Consider the following 21,727-nt stretch of genomic DNA (forward strand, 5'->3'; position numbering starts at 1 on the left):
CTCTCTCTGCACCGGGCCGCCCTAGTCGCTGAGGGTGAACCAACTGTACCTACCTGACCCTGGGGGACCCCTGAGTCTATGCCCAGAACCTCAACTCTGCCAGTCGAGTATTTACCTTTAAACCGATAACTCTATTTTCCTCATAGGTTAACATTGACTGGCTTTTTCCTGATATTTCTTCTAAGTGTGGACTTTTCAAATCTTAAAATATTCACCAAAAATCAGCCGAGTAACGAAAACGAAAATACTCACCTGCTCTTAGGTGAGCTCCCAGTGCTGGATCTTGGTGCCCAGCACGGACTCTGAAAAATACTTACAACTGTACTTACCAGTAACACAATTTTCTTCCATAGGATATCATTGACTGTTTTTCTGTGAAATTTCTTTCAAGTGTCAATTTCTGCAATCTTTAAATATTCTTTAAAAATCGTATAATATCTGAAAACGTAATTACTTGCCTGTTTTGGATAAAGGTCCCAGTACTGAGTCTAGGCACCCAGTACTGGATTACAAAAGTAACGAGAACATACTGTACCTGCAACTTGAATTTTCTTCCATAGGGAATCATTGACTGTTTTCTTTGAAATATTTTCTAAGTGTCAACTTTTAAAATAGCTAAATATTGTTTAAAAATCACAGTAATTAAGTCGACTTTCAGGACTTGATTCTAAGTACTGACCCAGGACTGAATCTAGGATCCAGTCCTGGAATTCCAAAAGTAATCCTAAAAGTAATCAATTGCAAATAACTTGAAATTTCCATTGAGCTCAATGCATTGTTGTGTTTAAAATAGAGTTGCCTACCGCAACCACTTGTAACGGTTTACAAAAGTCAATTGCATATTGCAAAAGTATTTATATAAAGCATCTCATTCTGAGAAAGTATATTTTAAATCCAAGTGTTGGTTCTAAAATAAAACAAGCATATATTTTTTATATACAAACCATTGGCCTAGAGTTCAGTTATTGAGTGTGTGGAACTATTTGCTGACTGAGTGTGTACAACAAATGCTTCACACTGTCTTCTGATACTGCCTTACTGCTCGACCAATCTACCACTTTAGAGAGTAAGGTTATATCTAACTTTAGCCTCTGTCAAACCCTTGGGGACTGTGGACTCTGTACACCCTGTACCTATTAAGGAACAGTATATACAGAGCCACTTTCTCACACTCTCCAATCAGTGTTCGGGATTGTGCAAACTCCCCCACGTGGGGTGAGCACACCAAGGGTGTAGTCACCCTAAGGTCAGTAGCACATTGGCTACTGACCTCAGGACCCCTAAAACGCCCCCTAAATATAGTATTTCGGGGACAGCCCTGAACCTAAAAGGCAGACTCCCGCAACCTACGAAGGAAGACAAAAGAAGATAGCTGCAGAGGAGACAGCGGAGAAGAACTGACTTGGTCCCAGTCCTACCGGCCTGTCTGCGGTTTCCAGAGATCCTGCACCAAACTTCACCTTGTCCTGCAACCAGCGACTTCCAGAACCACTGGGAGGACTGACTGTCTTCAACAAAGACCAGATTGCCTGTGAACAGGAGCTCCGTTCCAAAGAATCTCCAAAGAAAGACTTCACACCTGCTGGAGACAAAGAAACCCGACGCCTGGAACCACCAATGCACCTGACACCTATGGCCCAAGTCAGAGTGGCCTACTTGTCCCAGCGAGGTCCCCCTGTACTCCATTGTCCGAGTCCACCGTGGGTTGACTCCTCCAGGACTACCCGTCGTCGCCTGCAGACTCTGCACCGAGACTCTCCCCCCAACCACCAGTGTCCCAGTAAGGTGAAATCAGACCTTAAAAATTACCCCTGCATCCAGCCACCCTTCGGCCTGGAGAAGGGGACCTGAGGTGCACCTATGTCACCCAGACCTCCAACTTACCTGCCCAGCTGTTGATTCCTCCCGGAGGACTTTCTGGACCGAGTCTGCAGCCAAAACCGGCAACTCCCATTAAAAACAACAGGGCACCCGACGCCAAATCAGCACTCTGCACCTGGCTGCACCGGTGCTGCTGTGGGTGCACCTTGTGTGCTAACTGGGATCCCCCTTTGCTCTGAGCTAAACCCTAGGAGCTTTGCTCCCACATCCAAGTGGCTTGACCCCGAGCAGTCCCCAACCAAAGGCCCTCTGTTCCCCATTGCATAACATAGGGCATCAGCACAGTGCACCTGGCCGCCCTAGTGTCGCAGAGGGTGTTCTTTGACTGCATCCTTGACACTGGGGGAACCCTGGTTCTAACCCCAAAAACCCAACTCCCAAGGCCGATTACTCATCTTTAAACCGATAACCTGATTTTCTCCCATGGAACTGCACTGACTTTTTCTGTGGAAAAAGTTCTAAGTGTGAGTTGAAAATTGTATGAAAACCTAAGAAACTGTTTTGACAAAAACTGTCTTACTTACCTTTTATCCAGGATATGTCCCAGTGTGATATCTAGGCAGATCACACTGAGTAGAGAAAGTAATCCTAAAAAGTAATCCAAAGTAATTACATCTGTATTTGCACATTTTTTCAAACCTGTAAGAAAAGTCAATATTCATCCAGCTTGCTTTTTAACTTTTTGAAAAGTGCAATCATATTTACCTATACCAAGTCCTGCTTGGTTCTATAAGTAAAAATACAAGAAAGAAATATTTTTGATACAAACAATTGGTCTGAGCTCAGTCTTAGAGTGTGTGACATTTCTTGCCTGAGTGTGTACAATAAATGCTTAATACTACCCTCTGATAAAGCCTTACTGCCCGCCCACACTACCAAAAATAGAGAGTAAGGTTTTATCTACTTTTACCTCTGTAAGCCTTTGGGGATCCACTGGACTCTGTGCACACTAATACCTTACTTTGGTATAGTATATACAGAGCCAGCTTCCCACAGAACTTGTATCCCCCCTCTGTCTCCTGTGCAGGCCTGCCTACCTCAACAATGGGGTAGCCGTCTCCACTAGTGTTCCACATCTGCCCCTCAAAGGCGGCTTCACCTTTGATGTCTGCCTTTTGGGCTAACACCCAAGTGGCTTCCTGCAGGAGGGAGGTGACACCTCCCTGGCCTGCAATCCCTCATTCTCCTTCCAGAGTTATTGGCACGTCTCTGCAGGAGGGCAGAAAGCTGCCTCGTGGAGCAGGCTCCATGTGTGCTTGGGAAGGTACAGGACTTTTAAGGGCAAAAAAGTGTCAGCTGTGCTAAAGTTGCAGACTGCAACTAGTTGCATTAATTGCGACTTGAGATATAAGTTGGGTTTAATGTAAGGAGTTGCTGGATACCTTGGAGTGCCTACTTTGGTCACACCGTTGAGTTAGCAAACTAAGGGGGCAGCAATTAACTCTGTACTTGCCAATCAGGTGACCAATTCTTACCACAGTAAAAATGGCAGTGTTGCGTCTTTTACTGTCAGGAGATGCACAGTATATGTCCTGCCTGCACCTCCCCTTTAGAGCACACTAGGACTGCCAGAGGGGTGACATACTCATGTCCAGCACTGGTGGCTTGCCATTGCTTCTTTCAATGGAAAAGTCGGGCCAGCAGTGCACAACTGTTCTACCAGTGTGCACTGGCGGACTGGTTTTATTTTGGGGACCTCGAGGGTGGCATAATCAGTGCTGCAAGACCTGGGGTACCCCATCTAAATTACATGTCCTGGTTACTAGGGTACCCTTAATTATGGACTTACAGGTAAGCTAGCCATTTCCAATTGGAAACAACGCATTCGACCTACATTTTAGGGTCTGGACAATGGCATAGAGGTCTGGTTAGCACTGCCTTCCTGAAGTAGTGGTATCATATCCTGTAGCACCACCATGTGAAAGTGTTCAGCTAGGATGTGTTGATTGAATGGGTGCAAGTCCAATAAGAAGTATAAGGAGTATACTCCCTTTCCTTGGTGTTTTTATGGGACAGGTTCCATGTCCCTTTTTTGTAGTAACACTTTTAACTCTTTTAGCAGGTGTAGATGAAGAGGATTAAGGGTATTTTTTCTTGGGATGTTTGGTGGTCGAGTTTTCAGCTCTAGCAAATATCTCTGACTGATGATGTCCAACACCCACTGGTCTGATGTTACTGCCAGCCACAACTGATGAACTGTTGCAGCCTTACCCCGACAGGTGACGTGAGATGGGGGGGAAATGGTTGGTAAGTTACTGTTTTGAGGTAGAGATTTTCTTTGCGGGTGCTCCTGTACCTTTGCCTCTTGATTGAAAATCACCTCTAATATCCTTTCCAGATTACTGGTGGTATTGTTGCTGCCGACGTTTTAAACTTGGGGTCTCTGGGGTGTTATTCTTTGAGGCCCCTCTTCCTTGATACCTCAGAAAGGGCTGTTTTTGCATAGTAGATTGCAAGGCTCCTATTCTTTGCAGTCTCTGTGTTCTTCCTGATTTTGTCAAGTTGCTTGCCAACTTCTGGACCAAAGAGATGCTTGCCATCAAAGGGTATGTTTAAAGCGTACTATTGCACTTCTGGCTTGAACCCTGATATACGAATCCATGCATTTCGAAGTAGCATCATTGAGGAATTAATCCCTCTTACAGCTGTGTCTGCTCTATCTAGAGCACATCGGATTATTGCATTAGATATTCGTCTCCCGTCTGCAACTAATGGCTCCCCTTCCTTTTTGTATTGCTCAGGAAGATGCTGTAATAGATCTTCCATTTCATCCCATTTAGCTTTATTGAAGCGTAATAAGAGGCCCACTGAATTTGCAATTTGCCAATGGTTGGCATGTCCTGTTGCAACCCTTTTTCCTGCAGCATCAATGCGCTTACTTTTCTTGTCGGGAGGTGGATCAACCCCAGTGCTTTGTGATGGTGCTCTTCTACGCACTGTAGTCACGATCAAGGAGTCTGCAGTAGGGTGACCTCTGATGTCGAGAGGGTCTGAAGGTGAATTGTATTGGCAATATGTGACCTTCTGCTACCCTCTGTATCACACTATGATAAGAAGTGGTATCATCAGGGGGAAATAATTTGGCTGGGACAGGCGGTCTATGGCTGTGTCTGGAAGGACCACATCGTAGTCATCCAATGGATCTGGGCTTTGTTGTGTGGGCGAAGGTGACCTTGTGCGTGGAGATATTGGGCAACTTAGTGGCATGGGACTTGTGGCTCTATGCTCTGCTGCATAGGAGACCTTTAGCCGTTGTGCAGCTTTTTTTCAAAGCACATGCTTGCAGCGGCATACGCCTTGCGGGAGTGCGCAGCGGTGCGCCACGAGTATGTGCTTTGAAAGAGAGCTCACTGCGTGCGCACAAACACACACGCACCGCATTGCTTTTGTTTGGGCTCTTGTAGGCTGGTTATGTTGTATATTAGAAGTTGCATTTTCCCTAAAACGCCCCCATGATCGCTAACCCGGAGCGCTGGTTCTGCTTCGTGCGTGCGACTTTTCCATTCTGGCTTGCCCAAAGGAAGGGTTGCTAAGAGACACCAAACATTGCTTTACATCTCATAAAGAATATGTTCGCTTCTTAGTATGGCACAGTGACTAACTGCCTTCCCCCAGGTGCCTTCTGCACTGTTATATTTTAGATCCGATTTTGATGGTCTACTTTACCCGCTTCTCGCGAAACAAGAAACGCACAAGAGGCTTCCGGGTCAGTAATGAGATGTTGATATGACCCGAGGAACTCCAACTTTTACCTCGATGCGTAGTGCATCACCCATTCTGCCCGTCGTGCTGTCAGAAATACAAGCTGGCCACTACGTGACCCAAACAGGAAGTGGGTAGATGTCATAGTGTCATATTTTGGTATTGATCCGGACATTCTATTTCGCTTGACATTGCCGCAAATATTTACCTTTTGTTTTTATATACTTTTAGCTAGAACATGCCAACCAGTTTGACAAGATCGTTTTTTTCATTAGAGTGCACTTTCACAATCAAGAAGATGCCTTTTGTAAAAAAGTTTTTTGGGGTAAATAAGCCATACGTTTCTTGGCGTGTAGCAGAACGTTTGTTAATAAACAAGTCCCATTGATTGCCTTTCGTGCTCAGCTGGGTTCATATTTTTCATTTAATTCTGTTGCACTTTCCACCCATGCTTTCTATTGTTTAGGTGACTGGCTAGGGCTATTGTTATTCGTGTTCATATGAATCTAGTATACGTTTTTAAAGATACATATCGTTTTACGAGACCAGTTTATTAATCTTCAGTTCTGTGTGGCTCAGTAACCCTAGTTTTAATCAGTTTCTATCCAATATCCCAAAGCCACATCCTTTATAGAACAATTTAGACAGTGGTAAAGCTGATGGTTAAAAAGACAGTGCTTGGGGAAAGGGTAGTACTTAATTGCGCTGTGTCAGTCAATCTGCGTTTAGTAACAATCATTGGCATAACTAATAGGTCTTGCCTTTGAGACCTTATAAGTGTTTAGCCATGCAACAGTTGATGTTGTTGCAGTAAGGATATTGTGCTGCATAACTAAATACTTATATGGTCCCAAAGGCGAGACCTATTGGCTATGCCAATGCTTGTTGATAGTGGTTTTCACCTTGTCGCTTGGAAGTTTCCTTATGACGCTGTTTCTGCATGAATTCATGAAGGCCTCTGCAGGAAGCTTGCTCTTTATACGGTATATCAAAATGAGATATATTGTGTAAAGAGTGCAGTGGTTGCCTTATGGGGGAACAGGGGGCTTGCTAAGGCAATCCCAAGGTGCTCTGTTCGGGGTAGAGGTTGAGCAGCCTTAGGCTTAATAGACAGAAGTGCACGACATCTGAAAATACACACAATAGTCAATTAATGAGACACACCTCAAGGAGATTCACACTAATTTATAAAAATAGCAAGTATGTTTCTATATGTTTAGGCATTAGAAGAAAATCATCCAGGTAAGTAGGTTTTTAAATATGAATTATTTTCAGTTCAAAAAGTCGACAGTGCAATTTCTGGGTTCTGCAATATTAACCTACAGGAGAAAAATCATATGTGGTTTACCAGTTCTCTTCAGCGACTTACAGGACCCTTCTCTAGGAGTTGAGTGGTGAGCAAGGTCCAAGGCAGCATCAGTAGAACACCACTTGGGCGTCAAAGTGTAGAGGTGCAAAACAGCATTGTGTGCTTAATGGTATCCTATGTAGAATGGTCATAGTAGAAAGAGGCTGCAGGATAGGACAGTGAGACCAGTCCGGTGAAACGAATGGATGGCTTTGGTTCTTGCGAGGTTATGGCAAGTGCGGACACCTTTGGTACTCTTCTCCTCGGGACGAGGCGTCTGGGTGCAGGCGGTCTTTGGGATGTCTGGTTGCTCCGTCAACCAACACTCGCGGTTGAGGGGGGCTGGCAATAGAGGTTGCAGGCGACATCGGGAGTTTTAGAGGAGTCATGCCACAGTGGACTCAGTACCTTGAGGGCTTGGGGACCACGCTGACACTGTTGGCCCACTTCGACAAGGGATGGGGGGCTTGGATGCAGTGGTGCTTGGCGGCGGCGGAGTTTGGCGGGACCAGAGTCTTCTTGGTCTTTCTTTTGCTGTCTGCAGGATGCAGTTCCAGTGTCCCTCAGGAGGCCTTGGTCCCTGGGCAAATGCTGGCAGGTCTCCCAGGCTTTGGGGACTCAACAGCTGTAGGACAAGTTGACTTTTGGTGCAATGGGCGAAGTCAGCAGGCAGGCCAGAAGGATTAGCACAAAGACAGTTCCTGGGACTTCTGTTTTCGTTGTGCAACTCTTCTGGTCAGTCTTTTTTCAGGTCATCAGGTCTCCTCTTGTGATGCCAGGGGCTTCCCTAAATACTCAATTTAGGGGCGTTACGCGAGTATAGGGTAGTAGCCACTGGGCTGACCCTTGGGGTCACTAAGCCCCCTATATGACCACTTCTTGTTGGAAGGGGGCTTTACCAGGTCCCAGAATTCCTATGTATGCCCTCACAAAGATGGCTACTTCTGAAAAATCGTGTCCACCTCAGTTTAGCCCACCTTAGGGGTGGTACTAGCCTGGGGGTGGCACGCCCACCTGACCAGCTAATTTTCCCACCTGTCCAGGTGCCAGAGGAACTTTGAACATGGGGGGTCCGCTTCCGCTCCTGTGAGGGGAAGCCAGACTCGTATTTCAAAGGCTGCAGCTCTTTGATGCTTGCCAGTCTAGGAAGGCTAATCAGCAGTTCATCTTGTGGGAGGGGGTGTGACACCATCTTTCCGGACAGGCTTCTATTCTGGATCTCCTGAGAGCAAAAGGCTCTCACCCTAGGAGGTCAGAACAGTGACCCGGGATGCAGGCTAGCAGAAACCAGTCAGGGAGTACACCAGAGCTTGGTAGGTTTTCAGAGGGCACCTCTATTGTGCCCTCTGGATGCATGTATTGGTAAATCCATCACTGGAATCAGTGTGGGTTTTCAATACGAGATGTTTGATACCAAAGATTCCCATCTTCAGTGAAGCCATCATGGAGCTGGGGAACTCATTTTCAATAGTGTCTGGCACATGTTTTAAAGTAATAGGACTGACCAGCACAGGGGCATATCTGCTCATACAAGTATGCCCTCACATGTAAAATTCAGCACCCTGCCATAGGGCTGTCAGGTCTGCTGTGGGGACAACACGCAGACTGCGATAGAAGTCCTGCATGTACTTGGTGAGGGGTTCCTTAGAGTGGAACAATTTGTTCTGCTGCCTTTAGAGACCCTCTTTAGTACCTCAGACCCTAGGTACCAGGGTTACTATTTACTAACGACTTACAGAAAGTGCTAAAGGTTATGCCAATTTGGGGAAACAATTGTACAGGTTTGGGAAAGAGCTGTGGCACTGGGGACCTGGTTAGCGGGAACCCAGTGCACTTCCAGTAAAAAATCACCTCAGTTACTAGGCAAAGACTGGGGGTGACCATGTCATAAAGGGTTACTTTCCCAAACCCCTACACTAAAGGACAATGATGAATATATCGGTTGATTCAACCAGAGAGTTTAAAAGATCCTGAACAGAACCAGCACTCTTGCAAGGGAAAGCTAAAACAAGCAGCCACCGGGGTTAGCAAGGGACGCACAGAAAAATAAAAACGTTATCTACGGGGAAGGGGAACACTGCAGTGGAAAACACTCCTATATCCTTCTACTGCTACTGGTATTTAGGGAGACTTGGGTGGTGCCCTGAATTTGCCAAGTCACTCAAGCTGCTAAAATTCCTTATGAGCCTTTTTTGGATAAAATATTTTACTATGTTTTTTCTGTGAAATATTTTCATCCAAACTTCAGCTTTTGTAAACCACTAGGTACCCAAAGTCAGGCATCCGGTTCAATCTTCTCTTCAAAATCTGAGACACTAAACCTAAGAATCAAAAGGATTCCTATTCCAGTTAGCACTGGTAATAGTTTGAGTGACAGCAGTACCTTAATCTCAAATGCTACATATCTAATCACAAGAAAACAAAATTAGATTTATAAAAAAAAAAAAATGGACAATACATTTCATATCGAACTTTGGACGAATACTAGATAGTTAGTCAATGTTTGTCAGATGACTGATAGTCTTACAAAAAGAATGTGCACATCATACAGAAATGAGGGGAACAAAATCTCAGTGGCAGATTTAAATCAAATATTACAAAGGCCATTATGGAAAAGAGGCCACCCACCATGGGATGTTAGGAAAAATAACCTGCAACTTAAAATATAAAACTAAAAAGCAGCACCTGCCACCCTCCAACTTATTAAAAAAACATACTTCACCACTGGGATGGTCAAAAACGGCAGTTCCATCTACCAAAGCTCCAGCACTTTTTTCCTGTGCCTCAGTCGGAGAGGGGATACTTGTCAGTTTAGCAGGAACCTGCAATTCGAAGAAAATAATTTAGCCTCAAAGGTTTACTGCTGTGTACCTCAATACTTGATTGCATAATAATTTATTTGGTACTGTGTTATGCAACCAAGAGTACCTGGAGGTCTGTGTAACATGCACTGTAGGTTGGGTTATGCAGGGGAGTGCATCTGGTGGTCTGTATAATGTACAATATAGGTTATCCTATGCATGTGAAGGTAATTGGAGATCTGTCTAATGTGCATTGTAGGATAAGACTTTGTTGTTGTAAGAACTAAGCCAGCATACATTACTTACATAAGACAACATAATAGGTTTAGTAAGTAGGTATAATCTTAACCGTTTTATGGAGTTTTCAAAAGGGCTAGAATAGCAAACTACTATTTGGACACAAATAGGCCCCAATCCTCCCAACCAGACTATTCAGAACACTTTCACACCGAGTCCCTCTGTGACATATTGTAAAAAAATCTATCAATTGTGAAGAGTTAAGATATTGCCCTAACCAGAGTGGCATGCAGCCCATCAAACCAGAACCATGTTTTCATAACTGATCCTTCACCCTCAAGCACCATCGTAACTGCTACCTCCACCATACGCTAGCAAGGCAAGGCACTTCTGCTGCAAGGCACTTCTGCTGCCAACACACTACTTTGATCTTGGAAAAGTATATTTATTTCAGAAACAATCTGATAGTAAAATCTGCTGCAGAAAGCTTATTTCAGACAGGCTTGCCCATGACTGGGTCTAATCTGAGGTAGAATAGTGGGGCAAAAATACAATGTGTTGGTCTGCTGGTGATTAGACATTTTCAAGCATTCCTCCCTTCGCCTTTTGCATTTGTGGGCATCCTTTTGGCCACGGAGGGCACCACATCAGACATGGGCCCTGTGCTCGCTGTGGCACTGGACCAAGCTGCACCTGAATGAAGGGGCCCAATTAGACCAAAACTGGTCTTGCGTTGCTTGTGGTCTGGTTCAAAAAAAGTCCTGGCTTCGCAGTTCGGAATTGCCTGTTCCTACAGGTGCAGCACCAAGGCAGATTTCCATAAAGCTGGATCTAATGTGAGGTGGCATGGTAGGCAGAAAAACGTGGGTTGCAGTGCTAACCCAAGCGATTACCAGTTGTTAGACTATTTGTAAGCATTCCTTCCATCACCATTTGGATATTTTAAACTACATTCAAAACATTTTTGACAAGTTAAGTCAATCCAAGTTGACAAAAGACAGCTCGGAGACATGGCACTCACCTAATGACTAACATCGATAACAGACATTAAAATAATTAAGCTTCAGTATTTTTAGAATGATATGGGTCAAGAGGCTGACCCTACCGGTCGTTCAAGATTTCAGCCCGTGAGAATTTTTCAATTGAAGGCAGTGATTAAACTCACAAGCTATCAAGACATGATTTAAATTAGAGTCGGGTCCTCACACTGACCTGTACTATGACCTGGTTCCCCACCCTGATGGTGTTCTCAGAAAACAGGAAGTAGGAAATGTTTTTGGAGGCACAACATGATGGAAGGAAGGGAGACTGTGGGAGTGGGCAAGGGAGGTTATGACGGATTAGGACGCTGTATTTAAGAGGAGCAAGTGAAAAAAGTATGAAGGGGGAAGAGGAGGTAAAGGAGAATAAACAAAGAGGAAGGAAGGAAATAAATTTGACTACAACAAAGCAGAGGAAGACGGAAATGAGCCAAGTAAAGAAGGGATTAGGGAATGTAGTTAACTGCCTTGTCTTAACCTCCCAACCTGGTCGTGGGTATACTTGGACAAACGAAAGCAAAACATACATGTGCAAAAAACAAAAGATTTGAGACAGGAAATTCCCTGATTCAAATTCAAAGAAGCAGAATCAGTGTATATGTGTGCTTGCAGACCAGTTAAATTGCAGAAGATTTACAAGTAGGTGGAGTGTCTGCATTCATAATTGTATGGAGTGGGATGGGAAAGGGTGCGTTAGTAGAGTTGCCCTTGCCAAGTGTGGTAATACTAAATTGTAGGTTTGTGGTCAGCCTCACCTTGGAGGTTGTTTTGAAATCTGAAAATGCCAGCAAATTAGACCAGTAAAAAGCTGAAGTAAGCAATTTTCCATAGCAAAGGAAATGGTACATACCCATTTGTATGGGGTGTAGTGGAATGGGGTTTACCAAGAGAAAATGACTCCAACGGATAAATCAATTTAAAGAACCAACGTGCTTTATGCCCTGTGATGTCGGGATCACATGCTAGATGGCACTAAACTGCCATTTCTCGAAGGCTCTCAGTTGGTGATGGCTGTCTTGCCCGCCAATAACAATGTTGTTTGAAGTGTATACAGAACCATCAAGAGAAAGAAATGATCAAAAGGAGCGCAGGTCTCAGATATATAAATGTGGCGACCGAGAAAATGTTTAGTAACAGAGTTTAGACACTGGTGGTTTCATTAAACTAAGGGATGGAATGTTTCTTTCCTTCTCACCCAATTCGCGCAGAGTTGGAAACATGCTGTGTTTCTGACTTTATCAGAGCCACCCAGTAAAATTATTATTTTGGCTTAAGTTAGGTTAATACGAAAATCTGAAATGTCCATATCATACACCGATTTTGAAATTATCAATACCAGACCCTGCACAATTTGGAAAAAATTATGCCATTGAAAAGCAAAACTTGGTATAACCGATAAGTTTGGACTTTTTTTAAGTGCACTGTTTGGCGATTTTGTTTTAGTGACTGGGTGAATGCAATAGTCGTGCAAATGAATAGGTGTGCGACAGACCTGGATGGATAAATAGGGGACTGGATTGGCTGTACTAATGCGCTCTCACATTCCACCATCCACACAGACTCATGTAAAATTCAATCAAGAAGCGCCTTAAGATGTAAAATGGCTAGAACAGACGTAATGGCTTGCCAATGTTTTTTTCCCCCCAATAGAGAACGTATATATGCTAAGTGGTCCCATATCGTATGTGACCCTCAAGACAGTCCTGGCTTTTTATCCTACAATATGTTACATTATGGGATCTGTTGTTTACATTAGTAAAGTCCATATTTTGGCTAAGATATGCTAGAATTCCATCTAGTCTTGGCTCACAGGCCTGAGGTGGCTACAATTTCAGCATCAAACTCTAAACAGGCCAGGTTTTTTTTCTTTTTTTTAAACTATGAAAGGGCTGGGAGAAAGATACAACCAAATATTATAAGGAATAAAATGCCTTCCAACCGTAGACTGAAAGAATAGTGCAAATAACTGCAGATTACAGTGACCTTTTAAAATCTGTGGTCTTATGCCTTAATATGGTAACGTAAATCCTAAATGACTTGTAGCAGCCTTGTAACGTGTGTTTAGGTAATACCTTATACCATGAGCAACAAAGTTTTTGGTTTGCATTTATTGTAGTGATATATTAAGTAATTCACAATGCAAGGTGCCAGTAATAAATGCAGCTCATTTTAACAAAAATCCTTACTTCACTTTGCTGAAACACCTAGAACTCTGGAAGTGAAATTAAAGGGGATTTCTTTTAGTCTACTTTTCATATTCTGTCGCAAGCATTGCCTAGTCAATAGAAGACATGACATTGTCCAGTAAAAGTCCTGTCAAACCAGACGAAACGAGTCTGGAAATAGGTATAACGAACGAGCGGAGGCACCAGCCTTACATTCAACGTTCGTGTTAATGAGATTATATGCCAAATTCTTAATTCTAGCACTTTCCATCCCCTACAGCAAGCAATTAAACCTGTTACACAAACCGCAGTTTCGTGGTGCTTTCTAGAAATGAGTTAATTACCAGCAGCTCCAGTTCTCCAACGCAAGTATCCTCTATACATTCACATGCTTGAATCATTCCCAGATGTTAGGCTGGGCATCCTTGATAACTTTAAACAGCAATAAACAGTGTTAAAACGGCCATAGGCCTCAACAAAAGTGCGCGTTGAGTAGCAAATCCACCTTAATTGAAACAATCTAAGCATCAGATCATGAGGTGGAAGCTCTAATCTCCCCTACGGGCCACAACAGCTCAGATTTCATAGCTCAAAGTGTGAGCAGAGTACATCAATGAGCGCCTGTCCGGGAACAGCGGGTCGCATATGAATATTATGAGAAGCTGGGTTTCTGTTGCAGTAACACCCCCCCCCCCCCCCACACTTTTTGCTAAACTACTGATGCACTTTGACTTGATGTGCCCTGGGTTCCTGCCACACAGGTTCCCAGGGCCTGTGTTCTTTCCCCAAAACTAACCCAACGGGCATCTCTGGCCACAGGTCAGCCCCTGGTAAATGGTACCACAGGTACCCAGGGCACTGTGACCAGTGAAGGCCTCTAAGGGCTGCAGCACTTATTGTGCCAGTCTTCAAGCCATGTGTATTTACACACACACACTGCCTTTGCAAGCTACGTGTTTTGGTGAAGAACAAAGTGAAGAGTCGACATGGCACACAATTGTGTGCCATTCCAACAACCCAATGCCCTAGCATAGATCATTCACCCCTCAAGCTGGATGCACTATACCAGTGGTGAGGGTACAGGTGCATGAGCCCTGTACCCCTACAGTGTCCAAGTCCATTCTTAGACATTGTGAGTGCAGTGCTGCCATTAAGAATATATGGTGCTGGGAGTTTGCTGGGAGCACCATAATGGCTACACTGAAAAGTTTGGTATCAAACTTCTCAGCACATTAAACCCACACTGAAGCCAGTGTGCGATTTAATGAAAAATGCAAACAGAGGGCATCTTAGAGATGCCCCCTGAAAACTAACCTACCACTACTGTCCAGGCTAAGTGGCTGCTTTCAGCTGCCACCAACATACATGTTTCTGGACCACTGGGTCGAATGCCTGCTGCTCTCTGGGGCCTGAAACAATGCACATCCTGGGACGAGGTGCCAAGCTTCCTCCCTGAGGATGGGCAGGGTTCACAAAGGGGAAGCTTCAAAGGCTTGCCGCCTTGGTGAGCTTCCCTAGGCCACTTGCTGCTTTCAGCAACTGGTCCCCACTGGTTCTGACCCACACTCTGGGCACGAGAACCTGCGAGAAAAACAAGCGAGGTGTGCCCACCTCTGCCAACTCCACCCCTCTAGTGGGGGAGGCGTGGTGAAGCACAACTCTCAGTCCACGCCATCTTGCAGATGGGGGGGGACTCAGCCAACCAGGGAGATGCTTATGCCCCCCTCCCACTGGAGGGTGGCATAATAGGGGGTGTACCCACTCCAGGGAAGGAACCCATGGCCCCAACCTTTTTACCTACCTGTACCACCCCTAAATCTAGTATTTAGGGGCACCCCTGAACCTTGCTTCCTCAGACCAGAAGAAACTACAAGAAAAGAAGACGACGATGGACCGAACAGCAGTGCAGAAACGAACAAGAGGAAGACTCCCACTGACTTGGCCCCAGCCCCACCGGCCTGTCTCCACTTCAAACCTTCTCCTGCGAAATCCCGGTGTGTCCTGCAGCCAGCAGGCTCGAAAACCCAGGAGGACCTGCCTGCCTTCAACCACAAAGAATGTGTCTCCCGTGAACACTGGGTTTGTTCACCTGCAACCTCTAGCTCCGGCCAGACACCGCAAATCTGCACCACTCTGTACCCACGTCCATGGTTCAAGCGCGAGTGGGCAAACACCACGAGGAGGTCCCCCCCGGCAATCCTAACTAGAGATCCGGCGAACTCTGACCCGCCTCAAACCTCCAGCCGACGCCTGCAGCTTAAAACCCGAAGGTCCGCCCAACCGGGACAGTAGCTGGTAAGACGATTCGACCCCAAAAAGCACCCGTGCACCAGACGCCTCACAGCCTTCAGTGGCCAAACTGATGGTGCCTAACCAACCCCTAACTTTCCAACTTACCTCTCGAAGTGGTGGTCGTACCCAAAAGACCTTCGTCCACAAGCCTGCAGTGCCTTTGCAAACCGGAGGTTCCCCATTGCAAACAGGGCGCCCGACGTCGAAACAGCACCCCGCACCCAGCCACCCTAGTGCCGCTGAGGGTGCACCTTTGGTGCTACTTTGTTTCCCCATTTGCCCTTAGCTTAAGTCCAGGAGCTTTGCTCCCACAATCAAGTGGCCTGCTAGTCAGCAGCCACCAACCGAAGGCCCCCATTGGATAACATTGGGCTCAGCACTCTGCACCCGGCCGCCCTAGTGCCACTGATGGTGTAACTACAGTGCATCCTTGATCCTGGGGGACTGCTGAGTCTATCCCTAGAACCTCAACTCCCATTGCCAAAACCTCAACTCCCACCGCCAAATACTTACCTCAAAACCGATAACACCATTTACCTCCATAGGATAACATTGACTTTTTTTCTGGGAAAAGTTTCGAAGTGTGGAGTTTGAAAACCTAAAGAAATTCTTTCAAATTGTACTGTTTAACCAAAACAATGTTACTTACCTGTTTACAGGAAATGTCAGAGAGTAGTATCCAGGTATACTACTCCGAGTAAGGAAAGTAATTTAAAAAGTAACTTACCTGGTATTTTACTGAAAAGCCCATTCAAGTCTATGTACTGTATTAACAAAGTATTGCATTTCTCTGCAACCATACTGCAAGTCAAAACAAAGTGCATATACAATTACAATTAAAACTGTTTACAAAATGCATTACTACTGTAAAGTATTTATTGCTTACCTGTTCCAGGCTTGCTTGGTTGACAAAAATATAATAACTAAAAGAATATTTTTTATACAAAAACAATTTATCTGAAGTTCAGTCTTTGCGTGTGTGAATTGATTTTCTGATGGAGAGTGTACAACAAATGCTTAACACTGTCCTCTGATACTGCCTTACTGCTCGACCACACTACCAAGAATAGAGAGTGAGGTGCTATCTCATTCATTTCATAAGGCTTTATTCGGAACAAAAAAGCAATGTCCATAAAAGCACATATATAATAAAATACAATAACAGAACAATTACAATCACATTAGACAGCTGATATATAAAAAGGAAACATAATACAGGCGAGGGGAGAATAAATATTTAAAAACTCATACTTTTCCTAACATTGATAGCTTTTAGTAGGAAAGTAGCAGTAAAAAACACAAATGTCAGGATGGTGCAGATTAAAGAGCAATTTCATAGAATCATGTACTGTCCTGACACCAAACTTAACAAAAATGGGTTACAAAAAGGCTTCACGGAAGTTCCCATATAATTGACACAGCAAGAGAAAGTGCATAGTGCTTTGTGCTGACACGTTATCACACGGACAGGGACCAACAGGCTGCTTGTTCACGGAAGGGAAGGCGACCAGATTATGCACAATCCCCATTCTTAGTCTAGTTAAAACAAACGAGTGAGAAACACTGGTCACTTGGGTCAAATAATGTTGATAACCCTCCATTTCATTCATATTGCTGTAACGCACACAGGTGGATAGAATGCCAGTATTGCAGGCCCGTCTCTCAGTTTTACACATCAAAAAGATATGCTTCATTTCTGACTTTGGAATTTCTGAAGCCCCATATCTATCAGTTTTAATATCAAGGCCATAGATCTCCTGGAAACTGTCGATAATATATTTGATCCATGGGATCTTTAAATGGTTATCAACAGTGAGACAATCATTAATAATGGCTCTATTTAAAGATGTCTCTTCTTTCAGCCAAATTGACCACCACAGCAATAATGGCCTCAGGAGGATCAGATCATTCAGAAATGGAATACCAAGTTCTCTATGGACTAAGTCATTAGAAGCAGATTTGGGCAGACTCAAAAGTCTTTTTAAAAAGACATTCTCCTCCACCTGTAAGCACCCGGTCGGAGCAAGACCCCAAACCCCCGCCCCATAAAGGGTGGTGGAGAGGCATCGTGACTGAAAGATCTTAAGCATATCGCTTATCCGTTTATCCCCTAGTTTAGTGGCAAAAGTAAAGACCCCATTAGCGCTCCTTACCATCTTAGCTCTAACACTTATATGCTCGCTGGCCCAACTGCAATTCTTGGAAAAAGTGATACCAAGATAACTGAAATTATAGACTTGTCGGACCCTATGTTCATCTATATAATAAGAGTGGGGCTTACTCTTCCCCGGCCCACACTCCATGGTATAAGTTTTGTTTTTATTAATCACTAATTTTCTAGATTTAATAAACTGTGAAAACCCATCCATTAAGCGTTGAAGGCCTATCGGGGTCCTGGACAATAACACGGCATCGTCCGCATAGAGTAATACCGGAACACTGATATTATTAACTCTAGGGGCGTCTGCCGCTACCGTCTGTAGGACGGAGTCCACTTCATTAATGAAAAGGGTAAAGAGCAGGGGGGCAAGAACACACTCCTGTCTTATGCCCGTCCGATCAAAAATTTGGTGGTACACTCCCCACTAGAACCATATCGTACGCTAGTACGTAGTTTGACAGAGTCGGGCCAAGAAAAAGACAATACCCTCAGGGGCCCCCATTTCAATCAACTTGGCCCAGAGAATTGCGTGGTCCACCATATCAAAAGCACTACTCAAGTCTGCAAAGCAGAGATAAATAGAGCCCTTCTTAGCCTGGGTGTATTTCCCAATCAAAAGTTCAAGATTTAAACATTGCTCGATCGTCCCGCGTCCCTTTCTAAACCCATACTGGCAATTTGACAGGATGCCATTGGTTTCTGCCCATTCTTCCAGTCTGACCAAAAGTACCCGGCTCATTAGTTTCACAGAGGAATCCAACAGGGAGATAGGACGGTAGTTCTTCACGTCCTCCGATCTCCTTTCTTAAATATTGGTATTATAATTGATTCCTCCCAAGTTGGGGGTACCCCAAAACAAACTGCTGCATTAAAAACTTTAACCAACATGGGTCCCCATACCTCCGGGACTAACTTATAAACATCGATGGGCACCCCATCGGGACCCTGAGCCTTTCCCCCTTTGCTTACACCGATGCTATCTAAGACCTCGGTGATGCTAATATCCAAGGGGACAATGGGCCAACAGTCATTATAATTTCCCAAGGCTTTATCCGAATCAAAAATAATAGAAAAATGGGAAGGAATATGCTACTTACCAGTATGCATCTGTTCTTGGCATGTAGAGCTGCAGAGTTGTACACTTAGCATAGGTCGCCATCTGGTGTTGGGCCCGGATGTTTGCAGTTTGTTTTTCTTCTTGGACCGTCTTTGGAAGTCACGAGTTTGGTGACTCCTCCTTCGGTCCGTACTGCGCATGGGCTTCGGCTCCATCCTCAGATTGTTTTTCGCCAACCGGGAAATGATGGAGCGTAGTAATAACAGTGAGAAACCCATGTGTGTTGTATCTAAATAAGATGGACTGGAACGGATACAGGCAGCCGGGGAGGCGGGTGGGCGTGTACAACTCTGCAGCTCTACATGCCAAGAACAGATGCATACTGGTAAGTAGCATATTCCGTTCGAGGCATATGAGCTGCAGATTGTACACTTAGCATAGATTATATAGCAGTACCCAACCTTAGCGGCGACTACCGGTATCCGTTGCAGCTGTTTGAAAGAGTGTTTTTAGTACAGCCTGGCCCACCCTAGCTTGCTGCTGGGAGTGCACATCTACACAGTAGTGTTTTGTGAATGTGTGCGGTGTAGACCATGTGGCTGCCTTGCATATGTCATCTAAGGGTATATTCCCTAGAAAAGCCATAGAAGCCCCTAACTTTCTTGTAGAGTGGGCTTTAGGGGGAACAGATAATGTTCTCTTTGCCTTCTGATAGCAAATTTGTATGCATTTTACAATCCACCTAGCTATCCCTGATTTTGAGATGGGGTTGCCTTTATGTGGTGGAGAAAAGGAAACGAACAACTGTTTGGTCTTCCTGAAGGGTTGCGTTCTTTGTATGTAATATAGCAACGCTCTTTTCACATCTAGTGTGTGTAAGGCCCTTTCCGCAACAGATTGGGGTTGCGAAAAGAAGACAGGTAATTCCACTGATTGATTGAGGTGGAAGGGGGTAATGACCTTGGGCAGGAACTTCGGATTAGTTCGAAGTATGACCTTGCTGTGATGCATTTGTATGTAAGGTTCCTGTATGGTGAACGCTTGTATTTCACCAACCCTTCTAAGGGAAGTGATAGCTACAAGGAAAGCTGTTTTCCAGGTAAGAAATTGTAGCTCACATTTGTGCATTGGTTCGAAGGGCGGACCCATTAGTCGTGTAAGGACCAAATTTAGATTCCATACAGGGGAGGGTGGTGCCCTGGGAGGAATTACTCGTTTAAGGCCTTCCATGAAGGCTTTAATAGCGGGCACTCTGAAGAGTGACAAATGCTGTCTGTTTTGTAGATAGGCAGCGATCGCTGCTAGGTGTAGGCGTATGGATGAATACGCCAGGTTACACCTGTGAAGATGTAGCAGATAGCATATGATGTGTTGTATGGATGCATCTAGAGGGTTGATTGTATTGTTACGGCAGTACATTACAAATCTTTTCCACTTTGCGGCATAGCATGCTCTAGTGGTAGGACGTCTGGCTTCCATGATGATGTTCATGCAATCAGGGGGAAGGTTAAGGTACCCGAATTCTAAGATTTCAGGAGCCAGATCGCCAGGTTGAGCTGAGCTGGGTCCGGGTGCCTGATTTCTCCATGGTTCTGGGTTAGGAGGCATGGGGAAAGGTGCAGTTTTTGATGTGGTACCACTGATAGTTGTAGTAGCGTGGTGTACCACGGCTGTCTGGCCCACGTCGGAGCTACCAGAATGAGTGTGAGGGAGTGCTGTTGTAGTTTCCTGACCACTAATGGAATTAGTGGGAGAGGTGGAAAGGCGTATGCAAATCTGCCTGACCAGTTCATCCATATCGCATTGCCCTTGGACAATGGGTGTGGGTATCTGGCGGCGAAGCTTGGGCATTTTTTGTTTTCGTGGGTGGCGAAGAGGTCTATTTGAGGATGCCCCCACTGTTGGAAGAATGGGTGAAGAACTTGTGGATGCAGTTCCCATTCGTGTAGTTGTTGAGTCTGTCTGCTGAGCAGATCTGCTATGGTGTTTTGTACGCCTGGAACATGTTGTGCCAGGAGAAAAATGTTTTGGGGAATTGCCCATCTCCATATGCTCTGGGCTAAGCGGGAGAGCTGGGGAGAGTGTGTCCCCCCCTGTTTCTGTATATAATACATCGCAGTCATGTTGTCTGTGCGAATGAGGACTGCTTTGCCTGAAATCTGCTTTTGGAAAGATTTTAGGGCTAGAAAGATCGCCAAAAGCTCCAGATGGTTGATGTGGAGCGTTTTTTGCTGTGGCGTCCACAGACCTTGCATTGTGAGGTGTAAGAGGTGCGCTCCCCAGCCGGAGAGCGATGCGTCCGCTGTTAGAGACACTTGGGGAACCGGGTCCAGGAACGGCCGTCCCTTGGAAAGGTTTGTGGTGTTCCACCACTGCAGAGAGTGATGTGTGCGGCCGTCCACCAACACCAGATCCGTCAGCTGACCCTGGGCCTGGTTCCACTGTTGTGCTAGGCACTCCTGAAGTGGACGCATGTGGAGTCTTGCATGGGGCACTATGAAGATGCAAGACGCCATCATCCCTATGAGCTTCATAAACACTCTTGCTGGTAGAGAGTGTTGAGGAAGGAATATTTTGCGTAAGGCTAGAATGCTTGTGATTCTGGCTGAGTTTGGATAGGCAATACCTTTTGAGGTGTCTATGGTGGCCCCGAGATATTGCTTTGTGTGAGATGGTATGAGGTGGGACTTTTGGTAGTTCACCGTGAAGCCTAGCTGATGAAGCAGTTGGATGGTGCTGTTTGTATGTTGCACGCATTGGTGGTAGGACGCGGCTTTTATGAGCCAGTCGTCTAAGTAAGGGAAGACGTGAACATGTTGACGTCTGAGGTGTGCTGCTACTACTGCTAGGCATTTGGTAAACACCCGTGGTGACCCCGAAGGGGAGAACCTTGAATTGGTAATGTTGCCCGTCCACCACGAACCTGAGGTATTTTCTGTGAGAGGGGTGTATTGGAATGTGAAAGTACGCGTCTTTCAGATCCAGTGTTGTGAGAAAGTCTCCCTGGCAGAGGAGTGGGAGGACTTGTTGTAAGGTGACCATG

General features: G+C 45.1%; 1 protein-coding gene across 5 annotated transcripts in view; it reads right to left on the reverse strand.

Annotated features, from left to right (window-relative positions):
• PSIP1 (PC4 and SRSF1 interacting protein 1) overlaps positions 1–21,727 on the reverse strand; it is a 543,316-nt gene that overhangs the window by 273,650 nt on the left and 247,939 nt on the right. For all 5 annotated transcript variants that reach the window (XM_085633866.1, XM_085633873.1, XM_085633883.1 and 2 more), the window contains one exon: positions 9,649–9,753. In XM_085633866.1, the coding sequence (XP_085489992.1) occupies positions 9,649–9,753 (105 nt within the window). The remainder of the gene's footprint in view (positions 1–9,648; positions 9,754–21,727) is intronic.

The sequence above is a fragment of the Triturus cristatus genome, chromosome 2_1 (genome assembly GCF_964204655.1).
Source record: "Triturus cristatus chromosome 2_1, aTriCri1.1, whole genome shotgun sequence".
Lineage (NCBI taxonomy): Eukaryota > Metazoa > Chordata > Amphibia > Caudata > Salamandridae > Triturus > Triturus cristatus.